General features: G+C 35.9%; 3 protein-coding genes and 1 pseudogene across 4 annotated transcripts; 3 read left to right on the top strand and 1 right to left on the bottom strand.

The window, feature by feature from the left end:
- Positions 1–234: 234 nt before the first annotated feature.
- Positions 235–976, top strand: LOC132176047 (uncharacterized). Its single transcript, XM_059588159.1, has one exon. The coding sequence runs from the start codon at positions 394–396 to the stop codon at positions 751–753; it is 360 nt and encodes a 119-aa protein (XP_059444142.1). The 5' UTR covers positions 235–393; the 3' UTR covers positions 754–976.
- Positions 977–3,154: 2,178 nt separating this feature from the next.
- Positions 3,155–6,615, top strand: LOC132175656 (uncharacterized). Of its 2 annotated transcripts, none has more exons than XM_059587667.1 (5): positions 3,155–3,543; positions 4,685–5,399; positions 5,493–5,886; positions 6,300–6,362; positions 6,446–6,615. In XM_059587667.1, the coding sequence occupies exons 1-5, from the start codon at positions 3,204–3,206 to the stop codon at positions 6,512–6,514; spliced, it is 1,581 nt and encodes a 526-aa protein (XP_059443650.1). In that variant the 5' UTR covers positions 3,155–3,203; the 3' UTR covers positions 6,515–6,615. The 2 variants fall into 2 exon arrangements, with proteins under 2 accessions (XP_059443650.1, XP_059443651.1); XM_059587668.1 differs by having other exon boundaries at positions 3,417–3,543; positions 4,705–5,399.
- A 773-nt stretch (positions 6,616–7,388) lies between these two features.
- On the bottom strand, positions 7,389–14,608 carry LOC132175295 (heat shock 70 kDa protein 16-like). Its single transcript, XM_059587183.1, has 10 exons — positions 14,442–14,608; positions 12,769–14,074; positions 11,374–11,586; positions 10,503–10,598; positions 10,255–10,410; positions 9,570–9,770; positions 8,805–8,951; positions 8,597–8,725; positions 8,377–8,507; positions 7,389–7,849 (listed from the first exon to the last, which is right to left on the bottom strand). Exons 2-10 carry the CDS (start codon positions 13,936–13,938, stop codon positions 7,762–7,764), a joined length of 2,331 nt encoding a protein of 776 aa, XP_059443166.1. The 5' UTR covers positions 13,939–14,074; positions 14,442–14,608; the 3' UTR covers positions 7,389–7,761.
- Positions 14,609–18,751: 4,143 nt separating this feature from the next.
- On the top strand, positions 18,752–21,811 carry LOC132174556 (1-acyl-sn-glycerol-3-phosphate acyltransferase-like; annotated as a pseudogene).
- Positions 21,812–23,992: the final 2,181 nt, after the last annotated feature.

The following is a 23,992-nucleotide window of genomic DNA, read 5'->3' as shown; positions in this document are numbered from 1 at the left end:
CGCCGCCGCCGCCCACCGACGGCTATAGCTACGTACCAATGTGGAAGTCATCTCATCACATGCTTTCAGTTGGAACTGCAAAAAGAAAAAGTAAAAAAAAAAAAGAATGATCGTGATGGGGTCAAACCCCATTACCTGCCACGTAGGAAGACATGTCATCCAAGGTGGCAAACAAATTAGGTATGACTCTTTCTCCTCCTCCATTATCTTTTTCCCATTACCTTCCCATTTCTCTGTCACCACCTTTGTGTGTATATATATATATATCCCACTCCTCTCCATTTCCAAAAACTTCCTCTGCGATCTCTCTCAACAAAATTAACAAAAGGGAAAACAAATCCAACAAAAAGAGGAAAAAGAAGAAGATACATAAACAAGTGATCATCAGGAGTAATGGGAAATTGTATAAGGCATGAATCTTCTATGCAATGGGGTGGCGAGGACTGGGGATCTCTGGCAAAGGAAGGGCTTTTCGCCGGTGATGACGTGGACGGCAGGGCCATGAAAATGGAGGAAAAGGGTCTTCTGGGTGATGACGAAAGTGGGTTTAGTTCGTCTACAACAGCAGCGAAAACTACGGAGGTGAAGATCAAGATCACAAGGAAGCAACTGGAGGAGTTGCTGGGTAGAGTCGACATAAAAGACTTGTCGGTGCACCAGGTTTTGGCTCAGTTGATGAGCGTCAGTGATCGGTACGAGGCGCATCAACGGTCCTGGAGACCTGCCCTGCAGAGCATTCCTGAAGTTAATTGATGATCATCAAGTACTGTACATGTGGTCATGACATGATGATGATGATATTGACGATGATGATGATGATGAAGATATGATAGGTGTTATATATGAGTCTTTCTTGCTCTTAAGGATGTCTTCGTGTTGGTTAATGTAGTGTTAGAATTGGTTTTTGTTCTATACATTTTGTTTAATTACTGTAAATACCAAACACACCTTTATATGAGGCAGAGTTTGAGGTTAATTTCTTTTTCTTTTTTCTTTTTCTTGGTTTCTGTTCAAATGAATCTTTCCCTTCTCTCTTCTACACCCAAGAAAAAAAAAATTATATCTAGATGGATCATAGTCATATGAATCAAATTGAAACATTTTCATTTTTTGCCTGTCCCATGTTGTTCTGGTTTCTTTTAGTGATCTTAATCCTCCTATAGCTAGTTGTACCTCTTCTCTACTCTTTTTTTTTTTTTTTTTTTTTTTTTTTTTTTTTTGTATTTAACAAAAATATTTTTTAAAAATTTAAATATAAAAATGATCTCATAAATATGTACTTTTAAAAAAATGAGTAAGACATGATCAAAGCTTATTAATTCCTAATTTGAAGTGGACTTGTTCAAGTTAACTTATATATATATATATATATATATATTATGAAGTAATAAACAGCTAGCAGTAATGATTGGAAGATGGGAATAACTTGTGGAAGAGTAGTATAGTTGTAAGGATTAATCACCATTAAAATAAAACCTGAAGCAAAATTCAACCTCCCAGTCATTGTATTCTCGTACAGTTAGTGTACAGGTGGAGAAAAAAGATATAAAAAAGAGACCAAGAAACAAAGAATTGGACAACGTTGAATTAATCAGCTACCCCACTGATGAAGTGCCAACATCTAATTATAGCTATATTATTCACACTGGTCCCCTGATCAATGTAAATGTGAACACTTCATGATTCTCTAGCTGAAGCAGTTGTTTTCCATTTGGGGATTGCTGACGTGGTGGAACGTTATTTTTCTTTGAAGTGGTTAGGAATCCTTGCTACTATTTGTGGGTGGTTGTAGACGTCGCGCGTGATGGTGCCGGCGATTCATCGGGGCGTCTGTTGCGCGCCGAAAGAACGGGTATTAAAACTCAGATGAGAATTGAGAATGTAAAAGATAGAGGACATGAAGAATTTGGTGGTCGATTATGCAGCTATGTGATATGAAAAGTCCTCCTATTCGATGGGATGATGTGGTTATCATAGTATGTTTGGATCCCATAATGTATGAAGTATTTATTTAAATCCTAATTTTCATTACTTATAATAATATGTGAGACTGAGTTACATGAGCCTAAAAATTTAAAGATGCAAACAATTTTTCTTTTTCTTTAACAATGGTGGAGGGGTGGCTCAACCAACCCCACCACCACCCTTTTTATGGGTAAAGTTACCTCTTCCACCTTTACAAACAGGTAATTACAATGCAACTATGCGACTACCCTTACTGTTCCCTCACATTGTAGGCAGAGCTAATCATTCACCCCGCTTGGGATGTGAGTGGAGGGGAGAAAATTTCAGGGTCGAGTTCATATATTTAATAATCAAAATTAAAAATTCATCTCATTATCTGTCATAAGAGTATTTACATCCGGTTCGACAAATTTTAGCTAAGTACTTTTTTTTTTTTTTTTCCTTTCTGTCTTTTTATTTTAACTACTTATTTTTTCGAAGTATATACATTTAGGGACAGAGTCAGCTTTGAGAATGGGCAGGGGCTATGGCTGAAAAAATTTAATGGGCAGGGGGCCATTAGCAAAAAAAAAAAAAAAATTAACCATAAAAAAATTGTTTTTACCTTAAAAAACAAAACAAAAAAAAATTGTCATTTGGGGGGCCCTGGCCCTGGCCCCTGCCAGTCCCCCCTTCCTCCGTCGCTACATACATCTCATTATTTATTTTAATTATCAACTTTTACTATTCTATTTAAAATATTATTTATTTATTAAATTTTACCATTTTTAACGAAGATGGAAAATTATATTAATTTTACTTATGCATTATTGAGCAGTAATTAAATGAGGTTACTTGTTCTGCCCATTTTTTCTATAAGCCTAACCAAAATAAACATTGGCTAATGGTTAGCCCAATAAAAATGCTCTAAGGGGAGTATGAAGCAATTTACATATTGAATTAGAATCTTTTAAATTTCTTAATATAATTTTGTAATAAAAATTTATATTATTATTAAGTTAAAAAATTAAAAAAATTTCATTACGGTATTTATTGAATCTCATTTTTTTTTTTCAGTAGTACATATAAAATTATAAATTTAAATAATTTAATTTGAAAATAAAAGTTATATAATTTTAAAACTCAATTTCCTCTATTTAATTTTACAGACAGAATTCCCGCTATTTAATTTTACAGACAAATCCCGCAAATCCATTTCCCTCCAATTCATAGCTCTCCCTCTTCTCTGTCTCTCTTCCATGGCGGGCTACGAACCCCCCTCGTTCTCTCTCGGATTCGATCTGTGTCTCGATTTGGAGCCCCAAGTACCGCCGGAGGATCACCCGATCCAAACGCCAGCTCCGAACTCCGTAACCCACGGAAGTGCACGCGAGGACGAAGCATTCGGATCCGAGGTCTTGGACTCGGATCCTGAAGCCGGGCCGGAACCGCCCCGGATTCTCAAGCGGCTCAGGCGAGGGCCCACAACCGCCACAAAAACGCCATTGCTTCAGACGCGCTTGGACTTGCCACAATCGCGCTGTGCCGGTGACGATGACATCGAAGAGTTTTCGTCACAAGACGGCGATTTTATCAGAGGTAATAAATAATTAGATTAGGGTTTCTTTAATTGCAAAAAATAAGAATATTTGTTTTAGTTAGGTATTCTGATTTTTTTTATGTTATATGATTTGCGATATACTGTTTCACAATTGAGTGATATGATTATTTGGGGACCCATTTGGTTAAAATGTAGTGATTATGATAATTTTGATGGTTAAAAGAAGAGTTGGTTTGGGTAATTTGATTGGATTGTTGGTGGGCAATGATTAGAAGAGTTGTTGTAGATGAGCAATGTGATTGTAATTTGATCAACTTGGATAAAGGCGGGCGCTTTTCGGGTATAGGCTTAGGTTTTGCTGAAGAGGTTGCTAATACAACTTGAGAGATGTTATGCTCGGCTTTGCTAAGGAAATCAGATATCAAACTTGCTGCATTATGAGTTTGGAAAGGAACGATCTGAGCTTAGGTCGGCTCAGAACTAATATCAAATTCTTTCGAGAATGTGCTCCCGGATTGTTTCGATGGAAAGTTCCTTGAATGATAGATGCTAGCTACTTGAGATTGCTCAGAAAATAAAAAATAAAAAAAATTTGTGACTTGAGATTTCTGACGGTGAGACTGTAAAGTGGTTATTGGTTCTTTTAGGGAAGATGAATTTGAGTATATTGTTGGCTTGCCCCCGGCGTCCCCAACACACCTAAAACCTCTAATTTTTGCTTAGCTACTTTTTTTTTTTTTTCAAAAATGATTCTAGCAAAGTTTTTGCTCTCTGAGCATTGTAAATAAGATGATCATTATGTTCATCAGTCGATTGAGATATTTTTTAGTGATCTGTTTTCTATGATGTATCTTCTTCCTAACAAGTTGCAGCTTCCTTAACTAAGTCACTGATTTGTATAACAGGAGGTTTGTGTTTAAGAAATGACTACATTGGATTTACGGAATAAATGGTTCTCTATTTCTAGTTAGATGCTCCTTTCTAGATGGTCAAAGAAGCAGGACCATCATGCTTTTGGAGCTCGCTAGTATTCCTGGTCTATTAATGTAGGTCATTTCAAATAGCTTTATAGAAGAACTGCTATATTCATTTTTGGATGACCTTTCTTTTAATTAGAAAATTATAAATTGAGTTTGGATACCCATTTAGTTCTACTAGACTAATGCTTATCTGTGGCAGATGCACATCCACCATTGCAGTACCAATCTATGTGTAGCAGTTCAAAGATCCCATTGCATGGATGTGGGGTTTTAGCCACTCAATCAACCACCCAGAGGAAAAGGAAACAGTTTTCTGATAACCCCGCTTCTGTAAATTTGGAGACAAGCGGCAATCTGTCAACATTACCAAAGTTAACTATCAGTCCTCTCCGAAAGTTCCAGTTAATTGATTCTGATTCTGATGATTCATCCAGTCATGACAATGTAAGCAGAGAAGCTCATAAAGCTGGTCCATCCTCAACGGAGCGACAATCTAACCCTGACCATTCTGCAACTGTGAGTGAACAAAAGAGAAAAGCGTCACTTGACGTGAACAAAAATGAGGATTTATGGAAAGATTTCTGTCCAATGAAGAATTTTCGCATTCAAACACCCGCTTTGGATGAGGTTTGTGAAGAATACTTCCTATCTTTGAAGAAGAGTGTAACCCTGAAATCGAGGAGCGATGTATGTGTTAATGCCAATGAGGTTTACCAAGAGAATACAACTAGCAGCAGAAAAGATGGACAAGTATGGGTCACAGATGATCCCGTTCCTCCTGCTCATCATTATTTTTTCCATGATGATCCAAGGGTTCAGAAATTAGTCCGTGATCGCTTACCCAACTTTTCTCCGCTGGGTGTTACTAAGAGCAGAGGAAATCAACAGCCTAATGCATCAGTTATTGATTACATGTATCTTTCTTTCTGTTTCTTCTATTTTTATTGTTTTTGCTTTTCATCAACTTTATCGTGTTATATCATAGTATGCACTTATTGCCACTTCAGGAGACAATTTAACCATGAAGAAGCTTCTAAACAGCGAACTTGTAAAAGCAATGTTGAGAAGAGCTCCACAAGGGGAAGAAATAAATCAAAAATATCAAATGCTGAAGAAGTCTTGCTTCCTTCTGGAGGCTGGATGGACCCCAAAATCGTTTCTTCATTTAGCAAGGGAGAACCTTCTAGACAGAAAGCAGCTCGGAAAATCAATGTTGCAAACAGGTCAACAAAGGGAAGAAATAGATCGAAAAAATCAAATGCTGAAGAAGTCTTGCATGCTCCTGAAAGTTGGGTGAACCCCAAAAGCTCTGCTAGCACTCCAAAGGATGCTGGCCAACGACGGGTTCATGCAAATGGCGAGTCTGCAGGTCATTGGTATACAACCCCAGAGGGAAGGAAGGTATGTAACTAAAAATTGCCTTTTGGTTTGAGTGAATTTCAAGTAGGACCATACCAATTTGCAGGTTGAAGTCATTTACTTGCTCAGTCACTTGATTTTGTAAATGTGAGTTGTTAATGATTTATCATTGTAGTTGAAATCTTGGAAGTAGTCATGTTTGTCTGTTAACACCTAAAAGAGCTTGAATTGTCTTATTGTGACATCTCACAAAAAAATGAAGTGATCCAAGGTTTCTGTGAAACTGTTATGGCTGGCTTCATTTGCTTGATGCTTGGATATTTTGTTGTCCTTTTACCTTTGTGTTACCCCTCAGGCTCCCAAAAAAGAAAAAGAAAAAGGAAATGAAATCATTGTTATTGTCTTTAATAATTTGCAGGCTGATGCTATCTTATCCTTCTATCATTCCTCTGCAGGCTTATGTCACTAAAGATGGGAAGGAGTTGACAGGTCGAACTGCTTATAGACACTACAGGAAGGTACATCTAAAAACCTCCTTTATTGATGACTTTGGTGTCCACTTTATGTCACCTAATCGTTTGAAAACGCTTGCTGGTTGCAGGAGAGTGGTGCAGGGTTTAAGAAGTCCAAAAAGAAAACTAGTGCCAAGGGCAAGAAGAGAAAAGGCTGAAGCTCGATGCTCAAGATAGCAGGCACAAGATTTTGTCAGTTTGTTAATATGTAGAGTTTACAATCGATTTTGATAATCTAAGGTTTTTCCAATTTCAATGATCTTTTCTTGTCTATTTTTTTTTTCTTGTTTTAATACCTTCCCAAGAAAATGGATTAACAAATAGTAGTTAATAAAAGGAAAATTTCACAAAATCTTCTTGAACTTCTACGCATTTTAAAAGTACTATTCCTAAGTTTAAAAATTCTTAATTAGGGGTATCAAACTTTTAATTTTTTTTAATTACTTATTTTTATTAAATTTTGTCAAAATTCTCAAAATATTCTTTTTTTATTATTATTAAAAAAATAATATAAAATTTTTGTAAAGATTCGGCTTTATTTAAAAAAATATATATATATTCTTGCAACATCTTCGTAATTGTTTATTTTTAATTTTTTTCCCATAATTTTGTTTGAAGGAAAATACTTTGAATATTCTCTTGCAAACTCAAGTAACGGTCTATGTGAGTGCCACATGGCATAACATAAGTGTAAATTTAATTGTTAACATAAATGTAAATTTAATTGTTTACTAGCCAACATAATAAGTATTACGTAAAATGTCGGGTCATTTTGTAAAGAATTTGCAGTAAAAGCAATAGCATTCTGGGTAGCAACACTTTTAGTTTGCAGTATCTTAAAAGCTTTGAGTACTGTAATCACACAATCATGTTTAGAGAGAGAGAGAGAGAGAAAGATTAATCCCGCAAGCATAAATAACAAGAAAGTTCTGTTCATAAGGGTTTTTTTCAATTGCAAATTTGCAATCAATTATTCCCATCCGGGATTTTGAAAGCCGAATAAAAATTTGATCCGTGAAATGACATGAAGGATGAAAATAATACATCCTGTAAAGAATGTGAAAAACATCTTGTGAAACCATAATTATGCCCTAAACTACATGATGTAAATTAAGAAAACTATTCAAAGAGAAGCCTTTCTACAGCAGGCAGCAGGGCAGACCCAATTTAACAGGATCCACAAATCCCTCACAACTCTTTATATTATCATTCTAAAAAGCACTAGCAGAGACCTTGACCAACAAGCAAAAACTAGGGCTTATGTTAACTACACTTCTCTCGGATAAGAACCCCCGTCTCAATTCACAAAAGAGAAAAGGAGTTAAAATTGGGGAAAAAAAAGAAAAAAAGAAGAAGAAGAAGATCTACATTTGTCAGAAAGCAGATGAGAACCACATCAGACTCTTCATGTGTGACTGGAACTGCTGTGCTGGTCTGGCCCTGAGTCCTCTGAATATGGAGAAGCCTTTGATCTCAGTATGTGCTTGCATGTCCTGAAAAATATTTAAATGAAACATCATTAGTCCTGAAATAAATTAGAGATTAACAGTGATAAGAATTGTAATACAAGTTTCGGAATGATGTAAAATAAGTAAAAAATTTTGGTATAATATGTTCAGTAAACAATTGACCCAATTGAATGATCATAGCCTTCCCTACTGAAATATTTTCCCTGGATTTGGCTTAGGTGCTATAAAAGAACCACGTGTTGTAGTTTTTTCAATAGTCCAGATTTAATTTTATTTTCTTTTTCTTTCTTGTAAAATACTTAGAATTAAGTCTGGACCGTTGGAAAATCTACAGCAAATATGCTGATATAGAGTGCCAGTTTGAAAAAACTAGGCCAAAATCCCTTTTCCCTATCTAAACATTGATAGATTGAGTGCCAATTTGAAAATTCAATTTTCAGTAACTGCTACAGAGTTGATTCCATATATTCTGCGTCTTCTGACCTACACAAGTGGAACAATATAATGTGGAGATTTTTGGCATGCAAATAAAAACAGCACAAGAGTAATACATGTCCAAATCCTCTTTCCTGCTCTTGATATCACTTGACCATAATACTGGGTCGGTGTTCTTAGGCATAGCTTCTTGTTGTTGGGATTTCTCCCTTAGCCACTGCTCTGCTTTATTGCACTCATTAATGATCTGAAAACATTGAAAGTCAAAAACACTGAGAACATTATCAAAACAGCATCAGATATACAATAGTCATCATTGCCAATTTAATAGCACACCGTTTCTTGCTCCTTAGGTGGGATCGAACCCACAGACATCCTATAATCCACAATGGAGTTTAGCAGATCTCTTGTAGCTTGTGCTCTTTCTTCTTCATCTTTATAACGATTCTCAATTGGATCCACCAACTATAAGAAATAAAGAGAGTCAAGCAAGGAGAAGGAAAAAATAAAGATGAACTAATGAATTTAGAGATGTGAAAATAACCTTCTTAAGATCCTCCAATTTTGAAGTGTAAGCATGTTCAGTTTCGTCATCCCCATCCTCATAGAGCCACTCTTCTGTCTGCTGTAGGCTCCTAGAGATGCCGTCCCTCTCCTGATCATTTGCAAAGCTCCGATATGTGTTGAACAGCTATTCACATACACATGATTATTTGAGAAGCCAGCCCATGGAGAAAGATGGAACTATATCTATATTGTTGCCTCAAGATGGACGATGACATGAACAGAGATACCAGGATAACATATTAATCTTTTCTACCTGGGATCTAGAATGGGTATGGTTATCCCACACAATATATTGACACAAATCATTTGTTTTGTTGCTTAAGATAATAATAAATATTACCTCAGGATGACAATATGAGAATTACAAGCTAAAATTTTGTAATAGAATGAAACCAAGAAGATTCTTCATCTAACAATGTAATTATATCAGTTGCTAACAAGTAAGATATTTCTTCTAACCATAATGAAAGTTAAAATTGATGAGTTAAAAGTATGAGCACCATGCAGTATGTTGTGTTACATTGTTACCATCTACATGTGATTATATCAGTTGCTTACGAGTTAGAATAAGCCGCTTATCATGGCAGAGTATTGGCATTAAGTCATAATACTTACTCAGCAAATCAAGTGTAGTCAAGAGAGGTTTACGAGAACCAAATAGATGTCAACTAAGTGTTTGACCATGTTGAGTCATAAAACAAAAGCATCTATATATGTCTCAGGAAAAGTACACATGCTATACCTTATTCCGCATCTCATACACATAAGACTCCAAGGCATTCTTCTTGTCTTTGGTTTGTTCCATAGTTCTGTCCTGCTGGGCCAGCTGAATTTCTTTTTCTTGGGCTTCAGAGAGCTCAACCATGGTCATTCCACCATATATATTTTCAGTAACCGGTATCTCAAGCCTCCTAGTTACTCTATCTTTTCTCACTCCATCAGCCTGCAGGAGGAGGATTACACGAGTTAATTTTGCATTTCTGAGGATTACACTAGTTAATTTTACATTTCCTCCATGGCTTTTAACTTTAAATTTGTCAGGCAAGGACATGATTTTTTACAAAACAGAGACGCTATACCTATTCCACATGTACTCCCCCCCATTCTAAACCATTTTCTAGTTTAAAAAGCAATGTTCTCTAGAAGTGCTCTAAAGCATCCACACCTATGTTTTACAATTTGGTATTCTAATTTATTCTTAATTGTACTCTAATGAAAAATTATAATTTTCTCTAACATGTGTCAGTACCATGATAAAGGGTGTTTTGGGGAAGTGAGTAAAAGTTACTTACGGATTTCCAACCATGGAAAATACTTTTGAGACATCTAAGAAGGAAAAAAGCTTACTAATTTAAGGATGCAGCAAGCACACATGAATGAGAAAGTAGAGTTCTGTACAAGAATGATGAAATCGACTCCAAACTTACAGAAGCATGTGAAGATTTTGACTGTGTACAGGTACTATCTTCAACACCATTTGCAAACATATCAGGACCAGCAGAAGAACATTCAGCATCCATTTTGTCCACATTCGAATGGGTATTGCCCCTTGTGACTGAACCATCTACATGATCTTCTATCAACTGAAGTTGTAATAAGATTTATACCACACAGTAAAATTTCTATGAAATGACAAACTCAAAAGGCCAACAAGAAATTGAGACTTCTTACTAACCGTAGCTGATTTAACACTGACAATGCCATGGAGGTTTAATTGAACTTTAACTTTAACCCTTGCCTTTTCACCATGGGAGCTCTGGAAAGGGCCAATCTGTTAAAAAGAAAGGTTTGATAAGACACAAATCTTTCTGATGCATCAGAAATGATATAATCATCAAGCCAAAAAACTATAAACTTTTATTTTTTCTAATGATAACTATTCTCTCAAAGTCAAGTACTCATTTAGAGAACATATAATTTGGTGCAACATTGTAAATAGTCGTAAACTCTTGAAATATGCAAATCATTGTCTCAGTTAAAACTTTAAGTGTTCTTATCACACATAAATAGTCGAGAATCAAATAAATTATGTATTTGCATGTGCATGTTATCCATGAGCCTAAGCAAACTGCGGTAAAAAATGTTCACGCTTGGCTTGTTTACAAGATGAGGTTGAAAGTGGGCTTGAGCTTGCATGTTTCTATGATTAATGGACACGAAAAAAGCTAGGTGGAGCTTGAGCTATTTGTAAATGGCTTTTTTCATTTGCGGCCTACTAAGGTTGTACACTGAATCAATCAGCAGCTTATTTTCAAGAAGCCTCTTTAAGAATTTTTATACAACAGTAAGCACAATGCAGCATGCGCCTGTCCAATAAACAAAGCCATCATCCATCACCAATCAGAAAACAACTATGAGGAATAAAGCCTACCCATAGCAATTACTAAGCAAACCAAGTTAAACAAAGCCACAAATAGAATAATGTGAATAAATCCAATAACTCTCCAATGCCTTTTCTTTTGGTCGGGCTGGGATGGCCAGTAGAACTCAAAGAACAGGAGTTCTAAAATTTTTCATGCAAGCAAAACACTTCAAAGGACGCATACCGTGAAACAACTAATTTTAGGTGAAACGCCTGCGGGCAACTCATCTAAATTAGCATAGAATGCTTCCAAATGGAATGAACTGCTTCGTTGTAATGACAGAACTTTAACACTAGGAATGGGTTGGCCTCTAGGAAACAATATGCCATTTGACCCTGTGCAAATTGGGCCTTCTTCTGATGAGAATCCTATGGAGAAAGGAATTACATCTTGAACCTGCATAATAACATACCATGGAAATTACATACCAAATATGCAAGAATAAACCAAACAAGTATATATATGTTCCTGACTGAGTTAAATCATGTGGCACATGATACTACAATTTTTGGAATTCAGAAATCATGGCCCTAGAGAATGAAGATAGGAAAAAGAAAGAAATTACTCATAAATGACACAAACAAGATAAGTGGTTTATGATTACTCCAAGAAGAAAGTCGTGGGAATACAAAGGACACCCCAATAAACAGGAATTAGTAACACAGTGGTTTAAGAAACACGTATGTATCAAACATCAGAAGACTCATTCTTAGTTTTGGGAGGTGGAAGTGATCTCCTCTTTCTCTGAGTTGTTGTATCCTCAAAGAGTAAGGCAAGGAGGTGAGGATAGAATTTGTTGGATACCTTCTAAAATGAAATTTTTTGAAGTGAAGTCCTACTATCGTGTGTTATCTATTCTTGTAAGTTTCACTTTTTCGTGGAAGAGTATTTGGAAAGTTAAGACTCCTTTGAGAGTAGTATTCTTTGTATGGACAGCAACTTTAGGGAAAATCTTGACTTTAAATAACTTAAGAAAGGAAACGTTATTGTGGTGGATTGGCGCTATATGGGCAAGAAAAGTGTGGAATCTATTGATCACCTCATTTTTCATTGTTAGATTGCAAGAGAATTATGGAGTTCACTTTTTCATTAGTTTGGTGTTATTAAGGTTATGCCTAGAAGGGTGAGTGAATTGTTGGTAAAAGCTGGAGACGACAAATAGGAAACCATAATGCTTTGGAAATGTGGAGGTTGGCTCTTTTGTGTCTAATGTGATGTATTTGGAGAGAACGAAATGCAAGAAGCTTTGAAGATTGAGTCTGCGTTGTTAGAGCTGAAAAAGGATGTTACAATCTCTCTACACATGGATAGCAGCGTGTAATAGTCTGCATGTTTCTAATTTTTCTGAGTTTTTGAATTTTTGTTCCTCTTTTTCTGTATATAAGGGGTACTTCTTGTGTACTAGGGTTGCACCCCTATGTTCTTTTAATGAAATTGAATTACTTATCACAACATACTAGTAACATAGTCTTGTGGTCCTAATAGTCAATAGTAATATCTGTATAATGACGTTGTCAAAGAACAATACACAACACATATCTGTAGCCAAGAATCAATAATTCATTTCAAACTACTAACCTCATATTCTTTGACCCGAAAAACTGGACTAAGCATTGCACACTGAAGAGCACATCCGCGTGCCACACACTCACTTGCATTCAGTTTCCGGCTGGGTTCTCTCCTGAATAGAGAAGCTAGCAATCTAGTAATAGCTGGAATCCTAGACCCTGAGCCAACAAGCTCAACAGAATGGATCTTCACTGCAGCCAAACCTGCATCAGCCAAGGCTTTCTTACAAGGAATGCTAATCCTATCCAATAGTCCCGAAGCCAGCTTCTCAAATTCTTCCCTCTTCATGAAGCCCTTAACATCTTTCTCCTCCATCAAACATTCAATATTCAGAGGTGCCACTGGATTTGCACTCAAAACTTTCTTAAGCTTCTCACATGCTGCCCGCAGCCTGATACTAGCCTTGACATTAGAGTACACATCAATATTGTACTGCTCCTTGAATTGTGCAGCAAAATGACTAAACAAAACCTCATCGAAGTCTCTCCCCCCCAAGCTGCTGTCAAAAGTATGTGATAATATCCTCATATGTCCACCCTCAAATGATGCAATAGAGACCTGAGTATCACAATGACCAATGTCAACAAATGTGACATAAGTTGGACCAGAACTAGGGAAATCTGTTTTGTAAATCCCATAACTGAGTGCAGTTGCAGTACAGTCATGCATCAATCTCAAAGGCTTCAACCCAGCAATCGTCGCAGCATTCAAATATGCACGTCTCTGCAAGTCTGTAAAGTATGATGGGACCCCAATTACACAATCTGAAACGGGCATTTCCAAACTTTTCTCCGCTATCTCTTTCAAATGAGCAAAGAGCATTGCCATAATCTGAACTGGGGTAAAAGTATGGCTCTCACCCAGGTACTTCAAGTGAATCAAAATGCCCCCATCTGGACCCTCGGAAGTCTCAACAGGGAACATTTTTAGCTCATTTTGCACATCTGCTTCTGCAAATTTCCTGCCAATCAGTCTCTTCACCTGAGATATCGTGGATTTCAGGTTCATCATTGCAGTAGCAGCACCAGCAGACCCCAGAAACCGTTGCTTCTCCCCAAAACATACCACTGCTGGGGTTTCACGTTCTGATTCATCATTCAATAAAACATCAACACCCCGTTGCTTAACCACGGCTATAACACAGTTCTCATTTCCAATATCAAACCCCACCACACTCATTTCAACTCACCCGGAATCAGACTAAACCACAATTTAAGCTCGAACGCAAAGAGAAGAGACTAAATCAAGTCCAAATTTCCACTTTCGTCGTCAACCAACCAACTTAATACTCCATCCTCACAATTGTTACCCAAACCTAAATTTCATCATCAATTGAAAAAAAAAAACGGTGAGATTTACCGCTCAAGCTTATAAGAACAATATCCAAATAAATTTAAACTCTCTCTAATCAATCAAGGCTATGTTTCTTTTAACATTTGGTGATCCAAGAAATCAAATTCTCCACATTCTATGATGGAGCCTAAACTAATCAATCAGCATACATGTATTGACCTTTTCAAGTTTTGGAAACCAAAACAGCGAGACCCAAATACTCAAAATTTATTTTCCTCCATTTACCCACCAACCAAAAACAGCGCCAATGTTCTATATCATAAGCTAATCCACCAAATTTTCAAAAAGAAAAAGAAAAAAACTTTGCCAGGTTAAGAAGATTGAAGTACCTGATTCAGAGACAACTTTTGGACGAGAAAGGCGAAGAAATCAAATGGAACCCTCAGAAACTGAAGAAGAATAATACAATGGAGGAAGTTACTGGTGGCAGAGAGAGAAAACCTGCGGATTGTTCGCGAAGCGGCGATGGCAAAAAATGCTCCAAGTCTTCCAACCATCTTCGAATTGTAATAATAATCGATTCTTGTGGGGCTCGAAAAAGATCATGGTTTGTTTAAATGGTGCCCTTATGTTTTGTATATTTATTATAATACCCTATATATTTTCAATGTTGCATTATTGGTCCAGGGATTACAAGAAAGTAGAAACATCAAGAAATTAGAAATTGAAGAAAGATAAAAGGATAGGACTAGGTTTATATATTATATAAAATAAAAATGTTTAGTAGACTCTTACATATACATGAGTTACATGAGTGCGAAATGAGACATTGAAGTGTGGGGTACATAACCGAAAAAAGTTTAAAATTTAAGGATAGTTTTAAAATTTTGGGAGGACTTATTACATTAAAAAAAAAAATTTAAAAAATAAAAATTTTGGGGTAATTTTAAAATTTTAGCCCCCGAAAGCCTTACCTAGTTCCGCCCATACTCTTATAGTTATTCAACTAAGATGATACGACAAAATAAGCATTTTTTTTTTTTTTTCAAGTTCTAATTTGATGACTGATTTTTATTACGAGATCATTAAGTTGTATATTAGTCGTATGAAAGTCTATTAGATATTGTTGCCCTAATCTCTATTTAATAGTTACTTGCTATTATGATCTTGGTCGTCATCTCTAAAGTTGAGATCAAGTTATGGCTCATCTCGTCTTGAAAAAGCATTAGGGGTTGCTGCGGCCACTTCAGACCGAGGAGGATACCAAGAGGTTGTGTCAGTGTCACCAAACATGTGCAACATGCAACTCTGGGAAACATCTGGTCACGTTGCAAATTACAGGGAGAACATGTTTGTATTTGAGGTAGAAAAACAAGTCGAGTTTGGATTGAAACCAATGAATTGCCCTGCCCACTGTTTAATGTTTCAACATAGAGTTCGTTCATATAGAGAGCTTCCTCTTCGACTTGCCCATTTTGGAGTTCTGCATCGCAATGAAGCAAGTGGGGCACTCACTGGGCTGACTCGTGTCAGGAGGTTTCAGCGCAGGATGATGCTCATATCTTCTGTAGGGAGTCCCAGATAAAAGATGAAATAGTTGGTGTCATTTATCTGTTGGGAGTCCCAGATAAATGACAGATCTATGTCTAATTGGTTTGATGAGAGCCACATTTGAAAAAAGTGGTGTATGTCATGTTAACACTCTCTCAATTGTTTGTATGAATTAAATACAATTCAATTGCAAGAGATTCGGATTCCAATCTATATATACACAAATATATGAATTGTTGGAAGTCTCACGTTACTTGGGTATTAAGGAGATTGGTCATTTATAAGGGTGAGGGGAAACCTCAACTCTTGAGCTAGTTTTTGGGTTGAGTTAGGCCAAAGACCCATTTTTAATATGGTATCAAAGCCTAACCCAATTGGTTGTGGCCCACCGTTACCCATTATCGCACGTGTTGGCTTGGATGTCCTCCCGCCACACGTGAGGGGGCGTGTTGAAAGTCCCACATTGCCTGGGTATTAAGGAGATTGGTCATTTATAAGGGTGAGGAGAAACCTCAACTCTTTAACTAGTTTTTAGGTTGAGTTAGGTCAAAGACCAATTTCTAATATAAATAATAAATAAATAAATGTTAGACAAACTACCCAAGTACAATTTGTTATTGATATATGATAGTCTCTGCCAACTATTTTTTGGGTTCAATGACTGACCCAAGGGAAGTAGCTTAACAATTAAGCATTTTGCAATATATATTCTCCTCTCAACCAACATAACACATAACTATCAATTATAATAACTTCAATTAGAGTTGGCAATTTAACTCACGATACGCGAACCCGACACGAACACGATACGTAATTTTAGGGTTAGAGTTTATGTTAAACGGGTTCGGATCGTAAATGGGTCACTCGTTTATGATACGTTTAATAAACATGTCGCGTCGTGTCAACTCACGGGTTCGCGGGTTGACACGTTTGACCCTTATATATTTTTATTTATTATTTATTTTTATTTCAAATTTGTAAGGTTGCCGGGATTTTATCTTTTTTGTTAGGCTTTAAATGTGTTCATAGTTTGGGTCGTGTCGGGTTGTAACCTATTAACATCTAAATTAAACGTGTTTACGAGTCGTGTCGTATTCAGGTTTGGCATAAATGAGTTCGTGTCGTAAACGGGTTGACACGAACCTGACACGCCAATACATTTTGCCAGCTCTAACTTCAATTAAAGAAGAAACACAAATTAAAAAAATAAAAATAATAAGGAATACTGCTGCTATGTCAGTATATTAGCTTGATTCATGTATCTTGACAATTCAATTAATATGGTTTGTTATATATATGGGTATTGATTTATGCTTCTATCACTAAAATAAACTTATTTACAAATTAATGTCACAAAGTCATAATAAAGAAAAATTGATAAGAATATATATATTTTAATTATTTTACCAATTATATTCCTAAATAGCCCCCCCAAAAAAAAAAAAAAAAAAATTGAAGTTGAAGTTGAAGGCTTTTTGGCTTTCCATGCATGGTTCAGACTTGAGAGACTCAGCATCGTTTTAGATTCAATATCCAATTTCCCCAAACAAGTCATTAATCAGATTCCTCACAGTTTTCACTTTCATATTATATATTTATATAAATGAACTGTTTTAATGAATGATGGTATATTTTCCGATGATAATATGTTGAATAAGTTTTGGTGACCTTCTTGAAAGGGTTGGGGATCAATCTTAGAGATGCAATTGCTCATTGTTGGTGTAAATTATTGTTTTGTCAAACAAAGAAAATGAAGATGATTGAGAACCACTGCTTGACTTGATCTGAGATATTTCGTATTAATTTAGGATGCTTAGTGTGGTAAATGTTGTTCTTGCATATTATCTACAATGGTCTGGTTCACTTACCGTAGTAACTGGGGATGGACAAAGTTTTTTTTTTCAAACTGGATTGAAGGAATTTATTTTAACTTAATCTATAAAAATAATATGTATTTATTTTTTTAATTACATGTGAGATATACGAGTTTTTAATAAAATTTATTTTAACTTAGTTTTTACTATTAAATGAACATGTACATCTCATATGTTTAAAAGACATATGTCACTTTTATAGATTAGATTAAAAAAAATTCCTCCTATATGAAAGAAAACTTTGTTTGGGATATCATTACTCACACGAAAATCACGTTGCACATTAGAATCTATCCCTCCAACATGGGAAAACCAGCAAACACAACCTCCACGTGGCCAAAACATTAGCCCCATAATTTGGATACCATATAAAAAAGAGACAAAGTTGTCAGTATCATTTTGCCACGTCACAAATTTTGAGTGGCTTTGTTTTTTTTTTTTTTTTCTCTCTTATTAGCGTCACAACATTTTCTATTTTTCTGTGTCTACTGTCGCTGTCTTGGCCTTTGCTTGCTTGTTCTGTTCCTCGTGTTCCCACAAACACTCAACTGTTTACCATATCCCATCCAATCGGATTGCTTCGTGAACTCTTCCCAAAGCATTCGAGAGGAGGAAGCCAAAGTCATATTTGGAAAGAAAGTTTGGTGGGTGTTGTCGTCAAATCTTGTGCTGTGTCTGTTTGGCTGCCGAGAAAAGGAAAAAAAAACATTGATGCGTGGATAGTGTAAACCAAACCCGACCCAACTCAGCTATGCCATGTGTTTGTAGGAGCCTTGTCTCATTTGGAAGTTTCTTGGTCTTTTTGCTTTCTGGGAAGCTAAATGTTCGTCCAGTTTCTCAGCAACCAAACGGAATATTATAGGTAGTGCCTTTCGTAATCAGTTTTCCTGTTGACCCAGTTTTAATGCGGACTTAAAGTTAAAGTTACTTGTATATTTTTTTAGGCTTTGGTGGCTTGTTTCCTCATGAACCTTCTTTATAAAATATGCGGTATTTCAGTATTTGTTTGACTAGGATTCAGCTTTTGCTCTGTTTGGTTACCTAGAAAACTGAACAAAGAGAGGTCTTTCGTTTTGGTAGATAGTCTAATACGAAGCCTTAATCATTCAACCAATTTATTTTTTCAAAACTTGGAATTTATTTTTTCAAAACTTGGTTTACTTTCTCAGCGGCCAAACAGTACGTTTTCTAGTATATTTAATATTTAGTTTTTCTTAAAATCTTGGTCTGTTCTTGCCCTGTTCAGGTATTCTCTGCATCATTGTACTCAAAATACTGCAAAGACTTTGATCATTTCCTTATGGAGAATACTGGAACTGGTTCGTTTCTGAGGAGTAGAAGGTTGGAGAGCTACTTCGATGCAAGTTCTAGTCCTAATGTGAAGGAAAAGCCGAAAACTTTGGCGAATGAAGAATTGAGACTGAAGCGAAGGGTCGATATGTTTGTGGATGAAGATGGATGGAGTCCAGTGTTGATATCTTGGATTAGAATTGTCACATGTTTCTTGACGATGATGTTTACGACATTCGTTTGGGCGTTGATCATGCTCGTACTTCTCCCATGGCCTTATGAGAGGATTAGGCAGGGGAATATATATGGACATGTGACTGGTAGATTGATGGTAAGATCGTTTTTGATTTTGTGGTTCATGTTAAGTTTGCCAGTGCTGAATTTTTGAAGGTTTTTTCATTATTTGTTTGGTTGCAGATGTTAGAATATATGGAAAATATATTCTATATATTTTTTGTGTTTATTTTCTATATTGCTTCCGCTTTGATTCCCCCATAATCATTATTTCAACATGGTATCAGAGCCTAGCCCAATTGGCTGTGGCCCACCGTCACCCATTGTCGCACGTGTTGGCTTGGATGTCCTCCCGCCACACGTGAGGGGGCGTGTTGGAAGTCCCACATTGCCTGGGTATTAAAGAGATGGGCCATTTATAAGGGTGAGGAGCCTCAACTCTTGAGCTAGCTTTCGGGTTGAGTTAGGCCAAAAACTCATTTCTAACAGCAGAGAAAATTGAGGAAAAGAATATGAGAGTTTGAATATTATGCTTTTCTTTGTTTTGTTTCCATTAGACCTAAATTTGGTCAAGAGTTAAATTAGGCTGATATGAGTGGTTTTTTTTTTTTTTTCCCCCCTATTATCCAATTTTGGTTTTCCTTGTTGAATGCTGACAAGTCTGAGCATTTACTCCTGTGGTCATGGCATGGACAGTATCAGTATGGCATTGATTTGTGAGTATCATCTGTTGCAATTTGTGAAAAACAGAAAATGCTTAGATGGGTCACAAGATAGTGATTTCAAAGCAAACTGAAAAGAATGTTGAGAAAGAGTTTCCTTCAAAATATACTTCTGAAAAATAAATAGAGCTTCCATTTCAAATTTTAGACTCAAAGACAACTTGCCTCAGGAGCACCTTACAGAGCATGTGTTTTCTTAAATCCTTGCTTGAATGGATCTCTGCAAATGCCTTTCTCAATGTCTCTAACTTTATAGATTTTTGGGCTCTCTTTTCTTGTTCTCGACTTTGCTGGATTCTTTCTCTTGTATATTCCATATGCGTTTGGGTTGTGTCCCTTGCACTATTGTAATGAACTTACTTTACTTATCAAAAAATATATATATATATTTTCAAGCAAAACTTCAAACTCTTCATACATAGCATCAAAGTAAGGTAGGTTGTATGAAATAAAATTGTACATGGAACAATACCATATATAACTAGAGACTTTGGGGAGTGATTTATGTGTACAACATTTTTGAACATTTCACAATGGAGTACAGAATATTGTTGGCAAACTGACTATAATATCCTAGGTTTCATGAAGTACATTTGATACCAATCCACAAACATTTCTGGTACATGAATTAGTACATGTCAATAGGGCTTTTTCTGTTCAATATTCTCCTATACTACCTTCCTGCAGTTTATTTGGTTAGATGGTTTGAGGGGTTTTGCGGTAGACGATTAATGCTTTGGAAAATTGATGGCAGATGTGGATCCTTGGAAATCCTATAAGGATTGAGGGTGCTGAATTTTCTAATAAAAGGGCCATTTATATCAGTAATCATGCATCTCCTCTGGACATTTTTCTAATAATGTGGTTGACTCCCACTGGCACTGTTGGCATTGCCAAGAAGGAGGTATGTTCGATGCTTCGTGAATAAACATGGCAGATCTTCTTTTGGATTTTGAAAAATTCTTAATTTCTTAAAGATCTAAAATTGTATTATGTACCACTACTAAGATTACTCTTGATTTTGTTAACTCTATCATATATATTTGATTTTACTTGCTAGTTGCTCTTATAGTACATTTGTCTTTGTCATGCACTGATACATACACTAGTAGAGGGTTGTGCTTATAGCCATTGTGCCTAGACTAGATTTACATACTTTCTGGAATGGACTGAGGAAGTCCAGTAACTTAATAATTGTCTTATGCAGATCATATGGTACCCCCTATTTGGACAACTTTATGTTTTGGCAAACCATCTGCGCATAGATCGATCCAACCCGACTGCAGCCATCGAATCCATGAAAGAGGTATCCATTGTTTTTCCGCACATTGTCTATCAGGCATCTTTGTCTGTATTTCTAACTCGTGATCCTTCTCATGCCCAGGCAGCCCGTGCAGTAGTGAAAAACAACTTATCTTTGATCATTTTTCCTGAGGGCACGAGGTCCAAAACTGGACGACTACTCCCATTCAAAAAGGCAATAATTCTTACCTTGCTGGAACCTTTTTTTTTTTTTTTTTTTTCTTTCCCTCATGTTTATCATATAAATCATGCAGTTAAGAGCAATAATTCAATTGGTTATTGTTCTTAACTTCTGTGCATCTAATTGGAAATAGATCATGGAGTGAATTAGATGATGACGTCTAATGGGATTGCGACTACTCTTCCTGTGAAGTTTGTTTTACTTTGATTAAGGAAGACCTTTATATGGATGATGAATGTTGTATCAAATCTTGCAGATGGAGTCAAATTTCCATAATTTGAAGATTAAAACCAAATTATCACTTTGCATATTGCTGATTTATCACTTTGTCCTTGCAGGGATTTGTTCATTTGGCATTGCAATCACGCCTTCCAATAGTTCCCATGGTCCTGACAGGTACCCATCTAGCGTGGAGGAAAGGCGGCTTACATGTTCGACCAGCGCCGCTAACGGTTAAGTATCTTCCTCCGATAACTACCGCTGATTGGACAGCTGACAGGATTGATGACTACATTAAGATGTTACATAACTTATATGCCAAACACCTCCCTGAGTCTCAGAGGCCTCTCGTGTTATAAGATCCCAGAAATAGTTCCAATTCATAGTTGAGGCGCCTCATCTTTTTAATCATATTCAAGTCTTAGAAGGAAGTCCCATGTTAATTGATTGCTACAATAAGCATAATTGAATTAATTTTGCTATTAGCATGAGCAAGTGTATTACAATGCTCATTCTCTTGCAATAAACCGAGCTTTTTGCTCAACCAAGATTCAATATTACCTAGGTTTTCTTAGCCTTGTAAGATTAACCATGATCAGTTTCAGCATTGAAGTGATTACACAATCCCTTTGCTCTTTGTATATGCATTTGTATTAATTTCATTCCATCATTTCAACAAATAGCAAAAGCATTTTTTGCTCAAGTTCAATGTGGGTGGCCCATATCAGTTGTCGTATAACAGTCTACTAAATATCATTACTATTTTACTATGTCGTATGACAGTGGTATAGGTTAACCTCCTGCCATGCTTGGAATTACTTGACCATGAAGACTAGTAGTTGGCCTTACATTCGGCATGTGCATTATGGGTTCTTCCATACCTTGTTACTTACATCAAATGGTTGACTTTGACGTCTGCTTCATTTATAGTTGTGGCCCAGATTTAAGGTTGCAATTTGGAATATTCTGAAGGATAAAAGAATGAACTGCTTTTAGCTTACATTTCAGAATATTCTTCAAGAATTTTGTGTGTGGTTCTTTGTACCATTCACAAAAATTAAAAGTACAAATGAAAAAAAAAAAAAGAGACAGAAAACGTTAAAAGTTAATATTTTAATAAATTGATTTGCATATTCCAGATTTCTGTTTGCGGCATTTTCTTTTTTCTTTTTTCTTTTTTTCTTTTTAAAATTTTAATTTTTAATTTTTTTTTATTCAATGCTGAGGAAAAGGGGAAGAGCAATTACAAGAAAATAAAAAATAAAGGTGACAGAGTCTTCTTGAGAAACGTTGAAAATTGGTCAAATAAATGATTCGGCTCATCAAACAAACCGATATCGCATAAGAAGGCCATTAAATATGGCAAAGTTTCGAAAATGGAACCAAACCCCAAAAGGCTTGCCGCATGACCAATAGAAGTCGGCATCTTCCGTGATCAGAAGAATGGAAGAACTCTATCAAAAGAGATAAAACAGGCCAGAACAAGCAACTAGCCAGAAAAAAAAATAAAAATACAAAATAAAAATAAAAGTAAATATTTTAATAAATTGATTCGCATATCCAATTTTCTGTTTGCCGCATTTTCTTTTGGGGTTATTGTCAATTGATGGGTTTTTTACTTTAATGTTGATATTCATGCATTGTCCCATGTTTTGGATCTCAATGTGATATAAAATGCCATTAGTCCTCAAAAGGTAGTTCAATCGGCTGGGACCATACTTAATAAAGTGGAGGTCACTAGTTCGAATCCCCCTTCCCCCTCTTGTACGGACATGTCAAAAAAAAAAAAATGTCATTAAAAAGTGGATTTATTAGGTATGTAATAATCTATTCCTCTCGTTCTAATAAATTATTCAACCAAAAAAAGAAGATGACAAAAAAAATATTAAAATCATGAAAATTGTGACAATAAAAAAGTAATTTATATAATTAATAGGAGATGGGTCATAGTAATTATTAATGGCCCTTGCATTATATATTATTTTATATAATTAATAGGAGATGGGTCATAGTAATTATTAATGGCCCTTGCATTATATATTATTGAAAAAAAAAAAAACAAAACAAAACAAAACAAACAAAGAAAATGGTGGAAGTGGTTGTTGTTGTCAATCCCTTAAAGGTGGTCTTTTTATATTCGGGATTTAATAAGTTATGTTTTATAATTATGAAATCATCATATGCTTTTGTTTGCACATGATATATAAGCTTAATTACTGTCTTACATGGCTTAATTATAACGTAAATTATGTGTATATGAGTTACATGGCACTTTCTCTGTATAAATTGGCTTTTAAGGTTAGTTTTGATACCAAATGATACAAACATTGGAAAAAACTCACCTTTAAAAATTGGCCTACAAAAAGAGAGTGTCCAAAAACTTGTATACACACGCAACGAGGATCTCAAGGGCCGGTTGGGACAACCACGTCAAGATTTGCAAGATAAAAATGTTGCTCATGCTTTATTATTAATTACAAGATTAGATAACGTTTCTTTTCCATCATCATATAGGACTTGTGGACTCGTTCAACCAACCAAACCCAAAATAGTTGCATGGTGATGAC

The sequence above is a fragment of the Corylus avellana genome, chromosome ca3 (assembly GCF_901000735.1).
Source record: "Corylus avellana chromosome ca3, CavTom2PMs-1.0".
In the NCBI taxonomy this organism is placed as follows: domain Eukaryota; kingdom Viridiplantae; phylum Streptophyta; class Magnoliopsida; order Fagales; family Betulaceae; genus Corylus; species Corylus avellana.
This window is presented reverse-complemented; position numbering and strand designations above follow the sequence as displayed.